The sequence below is a fragment of the Loxodonta africana genome, chromosome 18 (genome assembly GCF_030014295.1).
Source record: "Loxodonta africana isolate mLoxAfr1 chromosome 18, mLoxAfr1.hap2, whole genome shotgun sequence".
Taxonomy (NCBI): Eukaryota; Metazoa; Chordata; class Mammalia; order Proboscidea; family Elephantidae; genus Loxodonta; species Loxodonta africana.
This window is the reverse complement of record NC_087359.1, coordinates 82,608,765-82,629,202: the sequence shown is the minus strand read 5'-3', so window position 1 is coordinate 82,629,202 and position 20,438 is coordinate 82,608,765. Positions and strand designations below refer to the sequence as shown.

Sequence of the window (20,438 nt, the reverse complement as noted above, 5' to 3'; positions counted from 1 at the left end):
CCGTCCTTTTCTGTGCTCTGAAATACCTTTAGTAGTGGTGGTGTTAACTCTTCTCTGAAAGTTCGGTAGAACTCTGCAGTGAAGCTGTCCGGGCCAGGGCTTTTTTTTGTTGGGAGTTTTTTGATTACCTTTTCAATCTCTTCTTTTGTTATGGGTCTGTTTAATTGTTCTACCTCTGTTTGTGTTAGTTTAGGTAAGTAGTGTGTTTCTAGGAAATTATCCATTTCTTCTAGGTTTTCAAATTTGTTTGCGTATAGTTTTTCATAGTAATCTGATACGATTCTTTTAATTTCAGATGGGTCTGTTGTAATATCTTCCATCTCATTTCTTATTCGGGTTTTGTGCTTCCTGTTTTTCTTTTTTCAGTTTGGCCAATGGATTATCAATTTTGTTGATTTTTCAAAGAACCAACTTTTGGACTTGTTAATTCTTTCATTTTTCTGTTTTCTATTTCATTTAGTTCTGCTCAGTTTATTATTTGTTTTCTTCTGGTGCCTGTGGGTTTCTTTTGTTGCTCTTTTTCTGTTTGTTCAAGTTGTAGGGATAATTCTTTGATTGGCCCTTTCTTCTTTTTGGATGTGTGCATTTATTGATATAAATTGACCTCTGAGCACTGCTTTTGTTGTGTCCCAAAGGTTCCAATAGGAAGTGTATTCATTCTCTTTGGATTCTATGAATTTCTTTATTCCATCCTTAATGTCTTCTATAATCCAGTCTTTTTTGAGCAGAGTATTGTTCAGTTTCCAAGTGTTTGATTTCTTTTCCCTGAGTTTTCTGTTATTGATTTCCACTTTTATGGCCTTATGGTCAGAGAAGATGCTTTGTAATATTTCAATGTTTTGGATTCTGCCAAGGCTTGCTTTATGACCTAATACATGGTCTATCCTAGAGGATGTTCCATGTGCACTAGAAAAGAAAGTATACTTGGTTGCCTTTGGGTGGAGTGTTCTGTATATGTCTCTGAGGTCAAGTTGGTTGATTGTGGCATTTCAATCTTCTGTGTCTTTATTGAGCTTCTTTCTGGATGTCCTGTCCTTCGCTGAAAGTGGTGTGTTGAAGTCTCCTACCATTATTGTGGAGCTGTCTCTCTCGCTTTTCAATGATGATAGAGTTTGTTTTATGTATCTTGCAGCCCTGTCATTGGGTGCATAAATATTTAATATGGTTATATTTTCTTGGTGTATTGTCCCTATAATCATTATATAGTGTCCTTCCTTATCCTTTCTGATGGATTTAACTTAAAGTCTATTTTGTCAGAAATTAATATTGCCACTCCTACTCTTTTTTGATTGTTGTTTGCTTGGTATATTTTTTTCCATCCTTTGAGTTTTAGTTTGTGTCTCTAAGTCTAAGGTGTGTCTCTTGTAGGCAGCATATAGACAGATCTTGTTTTTTAATCCATTCTGCTACTCTCTGTCTCTTTATTCATGCATTTAGTCCATTTACGTTCAGCATAATTAAGGATAGGTATGAATTTGAATTTAGTGCTAGCATTTTGATGTCTTTTTTTGTGTGTTGTTGACAATTTCTTTTTCCCACTTAATTTTATGTGCTGAGTAGATTATCTTTATATGTTTTCCTTTTCTCATATTTGTTGTTGTTGATTTTGTTTCTGCTGAGTCTGTATTTTTTTTCTTGTGTTTTATTTTGATGAGTAGGGTAGTTTGTCTCCTTTGTGGTTACCTTATTATTTACCCCTATTTTTCTAAATTTAAACCTGACTTTTATTTCTTTGTATCGCCATATCTTCCTCTCCATATGGAAGGTCTATGATTACATTTCTTAGTTCCTCTTTATTGTTTTAATGTTGTCTTCTTTTATATAATAACATTGCTGTTACCCTGTTTTGATTTTTTTTTTTAATCTTTCTTTTTTTTTTTAATTTCCCTGGCTGGGTTGACTTCTGATTGCTCTGCCCAGTGTTCTAGTCTTGGGCTGATACCTGATATTATTGATTTTCTAACCAAAGAGTTCCCTTTAGTATTTCTAGTAGTTTTGGTGGTTTTTATGAATTTCCTGAACTCCTGTTTATCTGGAAATGTCCTAATTTCACCTTCATATTTAAGAGATAGTTTTGCTGGATGTATGATTCTTGGCTGGCAATTTTTTTCCTTCAATTTTTTAAATATGTCATCCCATTGCCTTCTTGCCTGCATGGTTTCTGCCGAGTAGTCTGAGCTTATTCATATTGGCTTTCCTTTGTAAGTGACTTTTCGTTTATCCCTAGCTGCTGTTAAAATTCTCTCTTTATCTTTGGTTTTGGCAAGTTTGATTATAATATGTCTTGGTGACTTTATTTTAACATCTATCTTATGTGGAGTTTGATGAGCATCTTGGATAGAAATCTTGTCATCTTTCACGATATCAGGGAAGTTTTCTGCCAACAAATCTTCAACAATTCTCTCTGTATTTTCTGTTATCCCTCCCCATTCTGGTACTCCAATCACTCATGGGTTATTTCTCTTCATAGAGTCCCACATGATTCTTAATGTTTCTTCCCTTTTTTAAATTCTTTTATCTGATTTTTCTTTACATATATTAGTATCAAGTGATTTATCTTCAAGTTCAGAAATTCTAGCTTCTACTTGCTCAATTCTGCTCCTCTGACTTTCTATTGAGTTGTCTACATTTGTAATTTTATTTTTAATCTTCTGAATTTCTGATTGCTGTCTGTCTATGGATTTTTCCAGCTTATTAAATTTTTCATTATGTTCCTGAATAATCTTTCTAATTTCTTCAATTGCTTTATCTGTGTGTTCCTTGGCTTGTTCTGTGTATTGCCTCATTTCCATCCTGATGTCTTGAAGGGTTCTGTATATTAAACTTTTGTATTCTGGCTCTGGTAATTCCAGGAGTACACTTTCATCTAGAAGATCCCTGGATTCTTTGTTTTGAGAGCTTGTTGAGGTGATCATGGTCTGTTTCTTTATGTGACTTGATATTGACTGTTATCTCTGAGCCATCTATAAGTTATTGTACTAGTTTATGTTTGTTTACTGTGTCATAGCTTCTTGCTTTGTTTTGTTTTGGTATGTCCAAATGGGTTGCTTGAGTGAGCTAGCTTGATTATGTTCGCCTTTGGAGCTCTGACGTCCTGTCCCCAGATGGCTGGAGCTGTTATCAGGTATATCAGTCCAGGAGTCCATTCACTTTTCTTGTATGAATTCAGCTGAGGTGTCCAGATAGCTGATCATCAAGTATGTGGTACAGGCTCTGTCCTACAGTCTTAGAGGGATGGGGTGATTGGTGTAGGTACCAGTATCTGGTTGCAGGAGGGGGCCACGCTCTGAACAAGGCAGGAGGTTGAGAACTGACCTCCGCACATCTCTGAGGAAAGTGCGTCCCTATTCCCTAGAGCGTGCAGGTGGGTGGGTTCTGTAGATGGACCATGGGCACCCAATGTTTTTGGTTGTAAGGACTGGGAGGTACCAGTTATACTTGGACCCCTGTTGCAGGCGGCTGGGTGACATGAATGGAGCTACCAATCCTTAGGCCCCTGATGTGGGTAGGTGAGGAAGCTGTTTAATAGGCAAGGCAATGTCAAACATGAAACACCCACCTCCGTACCGCAGAGCTGAAACAGTTTGAGTCTGCCGATGAGGGCCTATTTTCCTGAAATAGGCCCACACAAGTCCATGCAGAGGGGAAAGGTGCTCAAAGTCCACAGACCATTTATGCCTGGATAGGAACTGCTTCTGTCCTGAGCACCCCTGGTTAGTGGGGGTGGCAAATTATGTTTTCCCTCAAGTGCAAATATTTTCCTTCCCCAAGGTCGGGAGGATGGCTCTAGGTGCTCAGCAGTGCCTATATCAGGCCTAGGGAATTCAGCCACTGAAGCTGGCTTGGGGGTGGGGGGGGGGGCGTTAAAGTATACGCAAGTACTTAGCTTTTGCCGAGAGCGCCGTTCTTCTCTGGTTCCAGAGGTGTGAGTAGGCTGTGTGGCTGGCTGCTTCTCCCTGAGGAAACTGTGGCCCAAAACTAGTACTAGCCTGCCGCCACAGCTCCGGGAATGGTGCCTGAGGGCTCCCCATGATTCAGGTCCGGTAACTCCTCTCCGCTTCTGAATCATCTCTTTCTCCCCCTGCCCCTCAGTTTGTTTTCTAAGCTTACCTTTGATGCTCAGGGCTCCTAGCTTGTCAAAAATATACTCTTTTCACTTGTTTTTTTCGGGTCTTTGTTGTAAAGAGGGCTCGCTGGAAATGTCTGTCTAGTCCGCCATCTTGGCTCCGCCTCAAAAGAAACAATCTTTGATGGTTATGAGGGAGGGGAGAGGTGGGGAAAGGAAAAACACTGAATAAACTATAGATTATTAGTAACTTTTGTGAGCGGTAAGATAGTACACAATTCTGGGGAAGCCAGCACAGCTTGTAGAAGGCAAGGTCGTGGAAGCTCCATAGACACATCCAAACTCCCTGAGGAACCAAATTACTGGGCTGAGGGCTGTGGGGACCATGGTCTCAGGGAACATCTAGTTCAATTGGCATAGCATAGTTTATAAAGAAACTGTTCTACATTCTGCTTTGGTGAGTAGTGTCTGGGTTCTTAAAAGTCTGTGAATGGTCATCTATTAATACTTCAGTGGTCTCACCCCTTCAGGAACAAGGAAGAACGAAGAAAACTGAAAACACAAGGGTAAGATTAATCCAGAGGACTAATGGACCACAACTACCACACCTTCCACCAGACTGAGCCTGGTACAACTAGATGGTGCCCAGCTATCACCACTGACTTCTCTGACAGGGATCACAATAGAGGGTCCTGGACAGAGCCGGAGAAAAATGTAGAACAAATTTCTAACTCACAAGAAAAGACCAGACTTACTGGCCTGACAGAGACTGGAGAAACCGTGAGAGTATGGCCTCTGGACACCGTTTCAGCACAGTAGTAGAGTCACTCCCGAGGTTCAACCTTTAGCCAATGATTAGACAGGCCCATAAAACAAAACAAGACTATAGGAGCATACCAGCCTGGGGGCAAGGACTAGAAGGCAGGAGGGGACAGGAATGGTGGTAACAGGGAACCCAGGATCAAGAAAGGAGAGTGTTGACATGTTGTAGGATTGTTAACTGATGTCATAAAAGAACATGTATACTAACAATTTAATGAGAAGCTAGTTCTGTAAATCTTCATCTAAAGTACAATAAAAAGAAAGTTATGATGGAAAAAAAACTATGTTATGCCAGTAGACCTCGTTGCCTCCCCCCCGCCCACCACCAGACCATGGCCCTGTAACTCGGGCCCTCAAGGTATTTGGATGTATCTAGGAAGCTTTTATGGTTTTGCCTTGGTCAAGTAGTGCTGACTTCCCGTATATGGTGTGTTGTCTTTCCTTTCACCAAAGTTAACCCTCATCTATTACCTAGTTGGAGCCCTGGTGGCCCAGTGGTTAAGTGATACAGCTGCTAACCAAAAGATCAGCAGTTTGCATCACCAGCTGCTTCTTGGAAACCCTGTGGGGCAGTCCTATTCTGTCCTATAGGGCCGTTATGGGTCAGAATTAACTCATGGGCCCTGTTTTTTTTTCTTTCTTTCTTTCTTTTTTCCATTATCTAGTTACCTGCACCCATCCCCTCCCTCATAGCCATCAAAGATTTTTTTTTCTGTGTGTAAACCGTTTCTTGGGTTTTTATAATAGTGGTCTCCTACAGTATTTGTCCTTTTGTGATTGATTTATTTCACTCAGCATAATGGCCTTGAGATTCATCCATGTTGTGAGATGTTTTGTGGATTCATTGTTGTTCTTTATCATTCCATAGCATTCCGTTGTGTGTATGTACCATAGTTTATCTATTCATCTTTTTATGGACACTTAGTTTCCATCTTTTTGGTATTCTGAATAGTGCTGCAGTGAACATGGGTATGCGTATGACTGTTTGTGTGATGGCTCTTATTTCTCTAGGATGTATTCCTAGGAGTGGGATTGCCAGATCATATGGTATTTCTAGTTTTTTCAGATGTCGTATCATTTTCCATAGTGGTTGTACCATTTTGCATTCCCGCCAGCAGTGCGTAAGAGTTCTAGCCTTCCCGCAGCCTCCCCAACATTTGTTCTTTTCTGTTTTTTTTTTTTGGTATTCATGCCAGTAATGTTAGGGTGAGGTGATATCTCATTGTAGTTTTGATTTGCATTTCTCTAATGGATAATGGGAGCCCTGGTGGCAAAGTGAATAAGAGCTCAGCTGCTAGCCAAAAGGTTGGCAGTTCAAGTCCATGATCAGCTCCTTGGACATGCTATGGGGCAGTTCTACTCTGTCCTATATTGTCGCTGTGAGTCAGAATCGACTTGATGGAACCTAACAACAACAACAATGGCTAATGATTGTGACCATTTCCTCATATATCTGTTAACTGCCTGAATGTCCTCTTTGGTGAAATGTCTGTTCATATCCTTTGCCCATTTTGTAATTGGATTATTGACTTTTTGTTATTGAGGTGTTGAAGTATTCTATAGATTTTAGAGATTAGACCCTTGTTGGCTATGTGATAGCCAAATATTTTTTCCCAGTCTCTGAGTTCTCTCTTTACTCTCTTGTTGAAGTCTTTTCATGAGCATGAGTGTTTAATTTTTTGGAGCTCCCAGTTATATCATTTATCTTCTGATTTTTGTGCATTGTTAGTTATGGTTTGTATGTATTTATACCATGTATTAGGGCTTCTAGTGTTATCTGTATCTTTCTTCCATGATCTTTATCGTTTTAGGTTTTATATTTAAGTCTTTGCTCCATTTCGAGTTACTTTTTGTGCATGGTGTGAGGTATGGGTCCTGTTTCTTCTTCTTCTTTTCTTTTTTTTACTAATGGACGTCCAGTTTTGCAAGCAGTCCCTATTTAGTGGACTTTGGGCCTTTGTCAAAGATTAGCTGAGCTTAAGTGGATGGATTTGCATCTGGGTTCTCAATTTTGTTCAATTGGTCTATGTGTCTGTTGTACCAGTACCAGGCTGTTTTGACTACCATGTCTGTATAGTAAGTTCTGAGATCAGGTAGGGTGGAACCTCCTACTCTGTTCTTTTTCTTCAACAATGCTTTACTTATCCGGGGCCTCTTTCTTTTCTGTATAAAGTTGATTAGTTTTTCCGTCTTCTTAAAGAATGACCAGACTGTTTTGTTCTGTTGTGCTTAGGGTCACTATGAGTTGGAGTCAAGTCCACGGCACCTAACGACAACAACAACAAAGATTGTTCTTGGTATTTGGATTGGTATTGCATTATATCTGTAGATTGCTTCGGGTAGGATTGACATTTTAACCATGTTGAGTCTTCTTATCCATGAGCCTGGCATGTTTTTCCATTTATGTAGATGTCTTTTGGATTCTTGCAGTAGTGTTTTGTAGTTTTCTTTTATATCCCTGGTTTAGATTTATTCCTAAGTATTTTATCTTTTTAGGGGCTATTAAAAATGGTGTTTTCCTGATTTTCTTTTTGAAGTTAATTTTGTCATTGTATAGGAATCCAACTGATTTTTGTATGTTGATCTTCTGTCCTGCTATTCTGCTGAATCTTTCTGTTAGTTCCTTTAGTTTTCTTGTGGAATCTTTGGGATCTCTATGTATAGGATTGTATCATCTGCAAATAGGGATAACTTTACTTCTTCCTTTCCAATTTGGATGCCTTTTATTTCTTTTTCTTGCCTTGTTGCTCTACCTAGGGCTTCAGCACAACGTTAACGATGAATGGTGATAAAGGGCATCCTTGTCTTGTTCTCATTTTCTGGGGGAATGCTTTTAGCTTCTCTCCATTGAGAATGATGCTGGCTGTTGTTTTTGTATAAAACCAAAACCCACTGCCATCGAGTCGATTCTGACTCATAGCAACCCTATAGGACAGAGTAGAACTGCCCCATAGAGTTTCCACGGAGTGCCTGCCGGATTCAAACTGCCAACATTTTGGTTAACAGCTGTAGCACTTAATCACTACACCACCAGGGTTTCCTGTTTTTGTATAGATGCCCTTTATTATGTTGAGGAAATCTCCTTCTATTCCTATTTTATTGAGAGTTTTTTTAATCAGGAATGGGTGTTGGACTTTATCAAATGCCTTCTCTGCGTTGACTGAAATGGTCATGTCATTCTTTTGTTCTTTTTATGTGGCAGATTACATTGATTGATTTTCTAATGTTGAACCATCCTTGTATACCTGAATCCCACTTGGTTGAGGTATTATTTTTTTTTTTTTAGTATGATCCTGAATTCTATTGCCTAGCATTTTGTTGATAATTTTTGCATCTATATTCATGAGAGATAAAAAAAAAAAACCTATAATTTTTTTTTTTGTGATGTCTTTTCCTGGCTTTAGCATCAGGTTTATGATGGCTTCATAGAATGAATTTAGGAGTATTCTTTCCTTTTCTGTGCTCTGAAATACTTTGAGTAGTACTGGTATGAAATTCTCTGAGTGGTCCAATTCTCCAAGGAAGCCATCCGGACCAGGGCATTTTTTTTTTGTTGGGAGTTTTATTATTACCTCTTCAATCTCTTCTCTTCTTATGGGTGTGTTCAGATTTTCTATCTCAATCTCTGTTAGTTTAGGTAGGTAATGTGTTTCTAGAAATTTGTCTGTTCCCTCTAGGTTTTCAAATTTGCTGTAGTACAATTTTCATAATATTCTGTTATGATCCTTTTTATTTCATTTGGGTCTGTTGTAATGTTCCCTGTCTCATTTTTTTATGTGGTTTATTTGCTTTCTCTCTTGCTTTCATCTTGTTAGTTTGGCCAATGGGCTTGTCGATGTTTTCAAAGAACCAAAATTTTTTTAATTTTTATTGTGCTTTAAGTGAAAGTTTACAAATCAAGTCAGTTTCTCATACAAAAATTTATATACACCTTGCTATATAACTAGTTGCTCTCTCCCTAATGAGACAGCACACTCTTTCCCTCCACTCTGTCTTTTCGTGTCCATTAGGCCAGCTTCTGGCCCCCTCTGCCCTCTCATCTCCCCTCCAGACAGGAGATGCCCGCATAGCCTCATGTGTCTTCTTGATCCAAGAAGCTCACTTTTCACCAGTGTCATTTTCTACCCCAAGTCCAGTCCAATCCCTGTCTGAAGAGTTGGATTTGGGAATGAAAGAACCAACTTTTGATGGTGTTGATCCTTTCTATTTTTTGTTGTTGTTGTTGTTCTCGATTTCATCTATTTCCGCTCTAATCTTTATTATTTCCTTTCTTCTGCTGCCTGTGGGCTTCTTTTGCTGTTCTCTATTTGTTCAAGTTGTAGGGCTAACATTTTGATTTTGGGCTGGTCTTGTTTTTGATGTGTGCATTTATAGCCATAAATTGACCTGAAAACGCTGCTTTTGCTGTGTCCCAAAGATTTTGATATGATGTGTTTTCATTCTCAATTAATTCTATGAATTTTTTTATTCCCTCTTTGATTTCTTCTATTACCCATTTGTTTTTAAGGAAGATGTTATTCAGTCTCCATGTATTTGATTTTTTTCCTTGCTCTTCCTGTTATTGATTATCTACTTCTATGGCATTGTGATGAGAAAGAATGCTTTGTATTATTTTGAATTTTATGGAGAGGTGCTTTGTGGCCTAAAATGTGATCTATTCTAGAGAATGTTCCGTGTGCCTTGGAAAAGAATGTGTACTTTGCTGCTGTTGAGTGGAGTGCTCTATATATGTCTGTGAGGTCAAGTTGGTTGATTATGGCCTTTAGATCTCTTGTATCTTTTTTGAGTTTCTTACTAGATGTCCCATCCTTTACTGAGAATGGTATGTTGAATTCTCCTACTATTATTGTAAAACTGTCTATTTCTCCTTTCAGTGCTTTTAGAGTTTGTTTTATATATTTTGGACCCCTGTTGTTGGGTGCATAGATGTTTATTGGGGTTATGTATTCTTGGTGAATTGTCCCTTTAATCATCACATAATGTTCTTCCTTGCATTTTATGGTTGATTTTGCCTCAAGGTAAATTTTATCTGAGATTACTTTTGCTACTTTTGGCTTTTTTTGGTTACTGTTTGCTTGATATATTTTTCCATCATTTGATTTTAATATATTTATATCTTTGTGTCTAAGGTGTGTCTCTTTAGACAGCGTATTGATGGGCTGTGCTTTTCTATACATTCTGCCACTCTCTGTCTCTTTACAGATGCATTTAAGCCATTTATATTCAGTGTGATTATCAATGGGATGAGTTTATTGTTGTCATATCCTTGTACTTTTTTTTGTGGTGCTGACGTTTCTTTGTTCCTCCTACTTCCCTGTACCAAGTTCTTTTGTTTGTGGATTTTCTTTTTGTTCCTTTCATTATATAGGTTTTGTGCTTTCTTAGACTTTATGTTTTTCGTTTTTGTTCTGATGAGTAAGTTTGTTAACTTTGTTTGTGGCTACCTTGAAATTTAATCTTCCTAAGTTTGAAAGAGTCTTTCATTACTTGGTATTGCTTTGATTTCCTCTCCATTTGATATTCTTATACCTACACTGTCTATTCCCCTTTTTATTGTTTTGACATTGTCATCTGTCATGGATTGAATTATGCCCCCCCAAAAATATGTGTATCTACTTGGTTAGGCCATGATTCCCAGTATTGTGTGGTTGTCCTCCATTTTGTAATTGTAATTTTATGTTGAGAGGATTAGGGTGGGATTGTAACACCACCTTTACTTAGGTTACCTTCCTGATCCAAGGTGAAAGGAATTTCCCTGGGGCATGGCCTGTACCGCCTTTTCTGTCTCAAGAGATAAAAGGAAAGAGAAGCAAGCAGAGAGTTGGGGGACCTCATACCACCAAGAAAGCAGTGCCGGGAGCAGAGCGTGTCCTTTGGACCCAGGGTCCCTGCACCTGAGAAGCTCCCCAACCGTGGGAAGATTGAAGACAAGGACCTTCCTCCAGAGTCCACAGAGAGAGAAAACCTTCCCCTGGAGCTGACGCCCTGAATTTGGCCTTGTAACCTACTAGACTGTGAGAAAATAAATTTCTCTTTGTTACAGGTTGTGGTATCTCTGTTACGGCCCCATAAATGATGACTACAACATCATCAGTTACAGACTGATGTCTCAGTTTCCCTGTTTTAAGTCTTTTATCTCTGTTTTATTACTGAGAGTTCTTTACCTAGGTTGGTTTCTGGCCAATGCTGTCCTGTGTTCTGGACTCTGGTAGTTGTCTGATGTTGTTGGTTCTCTAACTGAAAGATTCCCTTTAATATTTCTTGTATGTTTGGTTTGGTTTTTATAAATTCCCTTAACTTCTGTTTATCTGGAAGTGTCCTAAATTCACCATCATATTTAAGGGAGAGTTTTACAGGATATATTCTCGGTTGACAGTTTTTTTTTTTTCTTTCATGCTTTCATATACGTCATCCCATTGCTTCTTGCCTGCATAGTTTCTGCTGAGTAATCAGAGTTTAGTCTTGTTTCCCTTTGTAAGTGACTTTTTGTTTTTTCCAAGCTGCTCTCAGGATTCTTTCTTTGTGTTTGATTTTGACAAGTGTGATTAATATGTCTTCATGACTTTCTTTTGGGGTCAGTCCTATATGGGGTTCATGGAGCTTCTTGAATTGTCAACTTTTTGTTTTTCATGATATTTGGGAAGTTTTCTGCCAGCAAATCTTTGACAATCTTCTCTGTGTTTTCTATTTTCTCCCCCTGTTCTTGAACTCCAATCACATGCTGATTTTTGCTTTTGATTGTATCTCACGTAATTTTTAGGTTTTCTTCATTTTTCTCCATTCTTTTCTCTGATTTGTCCTCAAAGTGGCATCTATGGATTTGTCTTGAATCCCACTGATTCTATCTTCCATTGTTTCAAATATGCTCCTAAAACCTTCTATTGAGTTGTCCATTCCTGAAATTTTGGATTTCTAATTGCTGTTTTTGTATGATTTCTAATTGTTTATGTTTATTTTATTTTTCTTTTTGGCATTATGTTCTTGTATTATTTTCTCAAATTCTTCTTTTGCTTTGTCTGTGTTTTCCTTGATTTTGGCTATGTTTTTATCTTTGTTTTTTCCATGATTTTGTCTTTTTTACCTTTAGTTTTGTCTGTGTTTTCCTTGATCTCTTTCCTAATCTCTTGAAAAACCCTACATATTTGTGTTTTGAATTCCGTATCAGGTTGTTCCACTGCCTTTTCTTCCACCGGAAGGTCATCTGATTCTTTATTTTGGTCACTTGCTGGAGCCATCTTGTCTTGCTTTTTTATATGCTTTGATATTGCCTGCTGTCTCCAAGATGTTATTATTTTCTTTCTTTATTGATTGTATTTGTTTTTGTTTCATCCTGTTTTGTTGTTTTGTTTTGATATGTCAGGGTGGATGGGCCAGGTATGTTTTGCTGCTTGCTTGTTTGTGAGCAAGATAGCTTTCACCATGTCTGGATGGGCAGGGCAGGAGCAGGTAGGAAAGCCCCACCTTGCTGTGTACTGGTTTGGTGAGGTGGCCGAGGGTAACTGGGTGGGTGCTGCCTGCCTCCTGATGTTGGCCCAGTGGTGTGGGAGCATTCACAACCCCTCACTAGGTAGGCAGGGGTGTCAGACGAGGAGTGGTACAGGCTCGCTTCCTGCCATTCAGCAGCTGGTCGTGTGGTGGGAGGGGAAGGGTAATGCAGGCCCAGTGCAATGGCAGGCCTAAGCCGGGGATGCTGTAGCCATGGTGGCACAGTGAAGACTGGCAGGAAGGGGAGGTGGCATACTGGATGTGGGCTCTGTCCCTGTCAGGAGCTCCGTGAAGTTGCCTTCCCTTACTCCCTGTCCACAGTCGTTGCTGGCTGTGCTCCAAAATGGTGATGCTCTGTTGTGTTAGTTGGCAGGAGACCTCCACTCTGTATCTCTTACTTTTTCTGTGTTTTCCTTCAGTTTCTTTTTCCATCCGGTGTCTGATTTAGTTCTTTATCCCTTCATTTGATGGTCAGGGTTCCAGGATTGACATTTGTGTCTATTTTACGTAGTTTTTCAGGTCTTTGTTGCAGATGGATGGCATAATGTGTCTGTCTAGGACACCATGTTGTCTCCATCACTCTGAGATAGCTTTTATAGCAAGGATGTAAACTTGTGAAACGTTGAAAAAAAAAGATGGCAAGGAAAAGTTCTAGCCCCTTCCTGATACTCTTCATATTCATGTTATCTTTCTTTGAGGAGTAAATAAAGGGCATTGACCTGGGCAGATTTTGTAAAATATATGGGTGTTTTAGAATCACATGTCTTCATAAAGTAGACCCTGTAATAGTCCTTTCTAAATAGTTATAGTCACAGTAGAGATCCTGAGTGGTGCGAACAGTTAATATGCTCAGTTGCTAACTGTCACAGATTGAATTGTGTACCCCAAAAATATCTGTGAAGAGCTGGAGAGAAAAGTAGAGCAAAATTTTATCTCAAAAAAAAAAGACCAGACTTACTGGCCTGACAGAGACTGGAGAAACCCGGAGAGTATGGCCCCCGGAAACCCATTTAGCTAAGTAATGAAGTCACTCTCAAGATTCACCCTTCAGCCAAAGATTAGACAGGCCCATAAAACAAAATGAGACTAAAAGGGCACACCAGCCCAGGGGCAAGGACAAGAAGGCAGAAGGGGACAGGAAAGCTGGTAATAGGAAGCCCAAGGTTGAGAAGGGAGTGTTAACATGTTGTGGGGTTGTTAATCAATGTCATAAAACAATATGTGTACTAACTGTTTAATGAGAAACTAGTTTGTTCTGCAAACCTTCATCTAAAGTACAATAAAAAAATTTTTTTTTTAACTACAATGAGATTATCTCACCCCAACATTACTGGCATGAACCAAAAACAGAAAATAACAAATGTTGGAGAGGCTGTGGGGAGCTTGGAACACTTTCGCATTGCTGGTGGGAATGTAAAATGGTACAAGCATTTTGGAAAACGATTTGGTGCTTCCTTAAAAAGCTAGAAATAGAAATACCATACAATCCAGCAATCCTACCCTAGGAATACATCCTAGGGAAATAAGAGCCCTCACATGAGTAGACAAAATATATATATATATGTATATCTGTCAACTTGGCTATGCCACAATTCCCAGTATTGTGTGATTGCTCACCATTTTGTCATCTGATATGATTCCCCTATGTGTTGTAAATCCTATCACTATGATGTTAATGAGATAGATTCATGGCAGTTACATTGATGAGATCTACAAGATTATAGTGTCTTAAGCCAATACCTTCTGAAATATAAAAGAGGGAAGCAAGCAGATAGACATGGGGGCCTCATACCACCAAGAAAGCACACCAGGAGCAGAGCATGTTTTTTGGACTCAGGGTCCCTGCACCTGAGAAACTCCTCGACCGGGGGAAGATTGAGGAGAAGTACCTTCCTCCAGAAACAAGAGACAGAAAGCCTTTCCCTGGAGATGATGCCCTGAATTTGGGCTTGTAGCCTACTAGACTGTGAGAGACAGCCTTCAGTATGGATTATACCTTGACATAAAAAAAAAAAAAAAAAGAAAACAAAAATCCTCAAAACTGGACCAATGAGCAACATCATGATAAACGGAGAAAAGATTGAAATTATCAAGGATTTCATTTTACTTGGAGCCACAGTCAACACCCATGGAAGCAGCAGTCAAGAAATCAAATGATGCATTGCATTAGGCAAATCTGCTGAAAAGGCCTCTTTAAAGTGTTGAAAAGCAAAGATGTCACCTTGAAGACTAAGGTGCTCCTGACCCAAGCCATTGTGTTTTCAGTCGCCTCATATGCATGTGAAAGCTGGACAATGAATAAAGAAGACCGAAGAAGAATTGAAACCTTTGAATTGTGGTGTTGGCAAAGGATATTGAATATACCATGGACTACTAAAAGAACAAACAAATTTGTCTTAGAAGAAGTACAACCAGAATTCTCCTTAGAAGCAAGAATGGCAAGCCTATGTCTCACCTACTTTGGACATGTTACCAGGAGGGATCAGTCCCTGGAGAAGGACATCATACTTGGTAAAGTAGAGGGTCAGTGAAAAAGAGGAAGACCCTCAATGAGGTGGATTGACACAGTGGCTAAAACAACGGGCTCAAGCATAACAATTGTGAGGATGGCCCAGTACTGGGCAGTGTACATAGGGTCCCTGTGAATTGGAACAGACTCAATGGCACCTAACAACAACAACAAACTGAGAGAATAAATGTCTTGTTAGTGAAGCCATCTACTTGTGGTATTTCTGTTACAGCAGCACTAGATAACTAAGACACTAACAGAAAAGTTGGCATTTCAAGTCCACACAGAGGTGCCTCAGAAGAAAGGCCTAGCAACCTACTTTGAAAAAATAAGCCATTGAAAGTCTTACGGAGCATATTCTACCCGGACACACGTGGGGTCACCATGAGTCAGAACTGACTCCACGGCGACTGGTTTTTATGGTACTAACATAAAAGAGTGCCTTCATTAGACAGATACTTCTTTTAAGTCATCTCTGTGATCAGACTGAAATGTATTGATTGGTCATGTAATCACTAGTAAAACTCACTAGTAATTCTTTTCAAGACCATGCAGGCTATGTTAGGTCATTTTATGTTGGGAGTCCTAATAAAATTAGTCACTTTATAGGTTTTAACTTAGGAATTCTGCCATTATTGCTATGGAAACTGGCATTAAAAACTGCAAGCTGAGAAACAAAAAAAATAGGTGCTAAACAGCCAAAAAAAAAAAAAAAAAGAAGTAACTTGCTTTTTTATACAGATTTTTTTTTTTTTTAATTATGAGTACCTGGAGCCACTCTGGGCTCTGAACTGATCATATAACTAAGATGATGAATAATTTTTCTCAGAAAGACTGTGGACAACAAATTCCAAAATCTTTTAAAACAGCATTTTTATCTGGAGACATATCCACATAGCTGCCACAGTTGCAGTGCTGCAGGGCGAGCTCCGTGTGGCTCCCGGGCAGCAGCGACACACCACACACAAAGCCAGGTGATCACTTTGTTTAAATAAGGATAGGAACTGACAACCCTTGCTGAGAGACCCTGTCAGTTGAAATGGTCTGCTCTGGGCAGAAAAAGGGGATGAATACAGAAAAAAGGCTCAGCCTGAACCAGGCTTGGGGGAGGCCATCTGTTATTTTTCTAGGGGTGGCTAATGGGATGTCCTGGGATACAGTGAGGCCATGGATGCCCTGGAGACGGGAGCAGGGACACTTAGCACCAGCTCTGACCCCTGGGGGCAGTGAGTGCCCTGGAGTGTGGCCATTGGAGTTAGTTGCCACTGGCTGATGTTTGTTTCTTTGAAAGAATGAAGCATTGCCTGTGGCTTTAGTATACACCCTTGACGATTAGAGCCCTGGGAACACACAGAGTCAGAGATGGAGCTGGATGAGGTCTTGTTTTTGTTGTTGTCAGCTGCCGTAGACTTGGCTCTAGCTCCCGGTGACCCTGTGTACAACAGAAAGAAATGTTGCCTGGTCCTGAACCACCTTCATGATTATCGGTTTGCTCGAGTCCATTATAGGAGCCACTGTGTATTTTGGGTGCCTTTCCAACCTAGGGGGCTCATCTTCCAGCAGCATATTGGACAATATTCTGTTGTGATCCATAGGGTTTTCAATGGCTGATTTTCAGAAGTGCATAGCCAAGACCTTCTTCCTAGTCTGTCTTAGACTGGAAGCTCTGCTGAAACCTGTCCACGATGGGTGACGTTACTGGTATTTGAAATACCAGTGGCACAGCTTCCACTATCGTAGCAAGCTGGGTGGTGGAGATGAGATCTTAGAGGCCCCATTAGGTTACTGATGGAAGAAATGGAGACTTAGAGAGGTTAAGGAATTTGTGGGGATTGAACCTACCTCAGGGATGACAGTGCCACAGCACGACTCAGGCCAGGCTGCCTTCCATATGTTTGCATGCTGGCTTTTTTTTTTTTAGGTCTTCAGCTCTGTGCTGCTACTTTGAGCAATTTTTTTTTTCATAAAATATTAGAGCAGTAACCTTGCCCTATGACATCAGGTCTGACCAAATAAAATACGCTTTATTAGTGTTAAATGATACCCATTTTTGTCCAAGAGGAGAAAAAAAGATAATGTTCGTGGTTCTGTGAAAACTAGTTTTCAAATAATTTATTCATGTTTATTTAAACATCGAGTACGTTGTCCTGTTGTCACCACAGAAGCGGCAAGGCTTATGGGCCTGTGGTGCCTTGACTCAAGCTGATCTGTTATGTGGGCTAGGTAATGCTGGGGCAGTGGTGGCTCAGTGGTTGACTTTTCACCTTACCCTCTGTCAGCAGAGACTTGGCTGTTGCTCTGATGCCAACAGGTTTCAGCAGAGCTACCAGACTTAAGACAGACTACAAGAAAGGGCTGGAGATCTACTTCCAAAAGTCAGGTGATGAAAGCCCCATGGATCACAGTGGTCCAGTCTGCAACTGATCGTGGGGATGGTGCTGTCCTGGGCAGCATTTCCTTCTGTTTTATGTGGGTTCACAGTAAGTTCGGGGTCGATTTGATGGCTGCTAACAATAAGTGTTAGGTGCCCCTGCCAAAAAGGAGCTATCATTTTGCTGAAAAGTCCTGTCAGAATAGCAGTATTGTTACACCTGTGTTTTAACAGCGTGATAAAAGTTGTTGTGGAGTTGTAAAAATCGACCCTAGTGTAAAGGTATTATCTGAGAAATAAAATGTTCTATTTCCAGTCAAATCATAAGACTTAGTTCTCTGTAATAGCAATAGTGAATGTAGTATATGGGATAAAGCTGTATGATGTCACTCAGCAGGTTCAAGTTATAGAAACATCTTTTTCTTTTCTGATTTTCTGCAGAAAGACATCCACTGGGTCAAACATGCGGAGCGCAGCCAAACCCTGGAGCCCAGCCCTCAAAGCTGGGAGCCATGCTGACCGCGCGCGGCCCCTCCCTGCATCCGCTTCCGGCATGAAGAGTTCTAGATCGTCAACATCGCTGGCTTTTGAGTCCCGACTCAGCAAGGTATGGACCCAAATGTATAGGGCAGCGCTATTGGGCCTCCAGATGGCCCCTGGGTTGGGAGGATTGAAAAGTGCAATAAGCAAACTTAGTGCCCTTTCGAAGAAGGGAAGATGCTCCCATCAGGGCTTAAGAACCAGCACATCTTGACCTAAAGAAATGGGGAAAAGGGGTTGTAGCAGAGGTACTTGGGGTAGAGAAAGAAAATCCTCAAATGTTTAACAAATCCAGGTCCTCTTCCTTGGATTAATAGTCCCTGGGATGGATGTAGTTACCAAAAAATTGGAGGTTCAAGTCCACCCAGAGGCACTTGGAAGAAAGGCCTGGTAATCTACTTCCGAAAAATCAGCCATTGAAAACTCTGTGGAGGAACAACCTAATATCCATCAGTGGATGAATGGATAAGCAAAATGTGGTGTGACGGAATACTAACCAGAAATGAAGTCCTGATACATGCTACAACATGGATGAAACTTGAAAACATTACACTGAGTGAAATAAGTCAATCACAAAAGGACAAATATTTTATGTTCTCACTTATATGAAATAACAAGAATAGGCAGGTGTACAGAGACCAAAGTGGTTACTAGAGGCAGAAGGAAGGGAGTAAGGAGGAGCCGTTGTTTGGGAAGGAGTGAGTTTATGGTAGTGGTAATGGGAAATCTGGCAATGATTATGGCTGATGGTTCTACAGCGTGCTTAATGTAAGTGATGTCACTAAATTCTACAGCTGAAAAATGTTGATTTGGCAAATGTGTTATATAGTTTTACAACAATAAAAAGGTGCTCACGGGGGTCACCAAGAGTTGAAATTGCCTCAGTGGCAGCTTGTTTGGTTTTTGGTTTGGCCTTGGACTCTGAGGACACTCCAGTCAGAGCTTTGTTCCAGCAGTCCACTGAGTAGGGTCAGGGTCACCAGTGACCCCCACCTCTCTGAAAACCCAGTTGTCAGTTCTCCAAGCTGTCTTACTGACGTGGTTAGCAGGGTCAGCACTGTTGATGACTCTCTCGTCCCTCGTTGGCAGCGCCGTTGCAGTCTCCTCTTCTGGCTCCTCTCCATCTCCTCAGCTTCTAGCATTGGGTGGGCCTGGGGCTCAGTCCTTGGTCCTCATCTCTCTTCTGGCCACACTCATTCTCTAGGTCAGCAGTTTGCACCATGTCATACTCGATGCCTCCTTTACTACCCTGAGGAAAAGCTCACAGGTGGTATAACCTACTTAGGAGCCCTGGTGGTGTAGTGGTTAAAGAGCTTGGCTACTAACCAAAGGGCACTGCTTTGAACCCACCAGCTGCTCCGTGGGAGACAGATGTGGCAGCCTGCTTCCATAAAGATTTACAGCCTCGGAGACTCTATGGGGCAGTTCTAGTCTCCTGTAGGGTCTCTATGAGTTGGAATTGACTCAGTGGGAGTGGGTTTGTTTTGGATAACCTACTTGCCCATAATTTAAGGGGTCAGTGGTAATTCAGTGGTGGAATTCTCACCGTCCATGAGGGTGACCAGGTTTGATTCCCGGCCAATGCACCTCGTGCACAGTTACCATGTCACTAGAGGCTTGTGTGTTGCTGTGATGCTGAACAGATTTCAGCAGAGCTTCTAGACTAAAATGGACTAAGAAGAAGGGCCTGATGATCTACTTCTGAAAATCAGCCAATGAAAGCCTTATGGATCACGATAGTCTCATCTACAGCTGATCATGAGGATGACACAGGACCAGGCAGCATTTTGTTCCATCATACATGGGGTCACCACGCGTCAGGGGCAGACTTCACAGCAGCTAGGAAGAAAAGCAACACATAATTTTAAAAAATCAATATACTGCCCTAGATTATAATATAAAAGGGAAATAGTTTGTAATTAAATGTAATTAAATAATCTGTTTCCATCTATAAATGTCTGAGCATCACTGCACTAAGAGGCCTGAGATGCTCCTTAGAGCACCATGAATGTGACAGCCACACGCAGGCTGAAGCAGGGTTTCATGTTGATGACGCAGATCCATGAAGGATGCTGTTGAGTGAGTGACATGATTGTTTTGAAATGTCTTTTCCTGTCCTTCCTGTTGCTCAGGCCAGAGCCTGTGGCATCATCCTTGACCCCCTTATTCTCATCGGATCCAACCAATTCCCACCCCTCTCCTGTGAGCACCTGGGTCAGGCCACCATACTTCCTTACACTGGCTCCCTAAATGATCTCCCTGCTTTTAAAGTCTTTGCACCTTACATACTGCTCCCAACAGAAGCCATAGTGGCCCTTTGAAAACATGTCATGTCGCTTCTGTGCTTGAAACTCTCCAGTGGTTCTCCACAGGATGAGAAGGCAGGAACCGATCGAATGGACTCAGGGAATCTGGGGTGGAAAGGGGGAATGTGTTGTTAAACGGTGAGGATTGCAACCAAAGTCAAAAAGGAAAAAAAAAAATTCCCTTAACTGCAATGAGTTCCGTTTTTCCACCTAGAGGTGTTATCTAGAGAATTTTCAAAGTCTAAAAGCAGAATTAATCTTCCTTTGGGGACCAGAGAAGCACCTGGGCTTGCTTCTAGGCAGAGTGGATAATATTTTCTATTGAGAAAAAGTTGCTAA

General features: G+C 40.7%; 1 protein-coding gene across 22 annotated transcripts in view; it reads left to right on the top strand.

Annotated features, from left to right (window-relative positions):
* SPECC1 (sperm antigen with calponin homology and coiled-coil domains 1) overlaps window positions 1-20,438 on the top strand; it is a 476,325-nt gene that overhangs the window by 133,152 nt on the left and 322,735 nt on the right. For 19 of the 22 annotated variants that reach the window (XR_010318469.1, XR_010318470.1, XM_064271864.1 and 16 more), the window contains one exon: window positions 17,695-17,860. Coding sequence is in view for 17 of the 22 variants with exons in the window: in XM_064271864.1 (XP_064127934.1) it covers window positions 17,717-17,860 (144 nt within the window). In the remaining 5 variants the exon portion in view is untranslated. Of the gene's footprint in view, window positions 1-17,694; window positions 17,861-20,438 lie in introns of those variants that run through there. The other 3 variants (XM_064271871.1, XM_064271868.1, XM_064271872.1) reach the window with 2 other exon arrangements.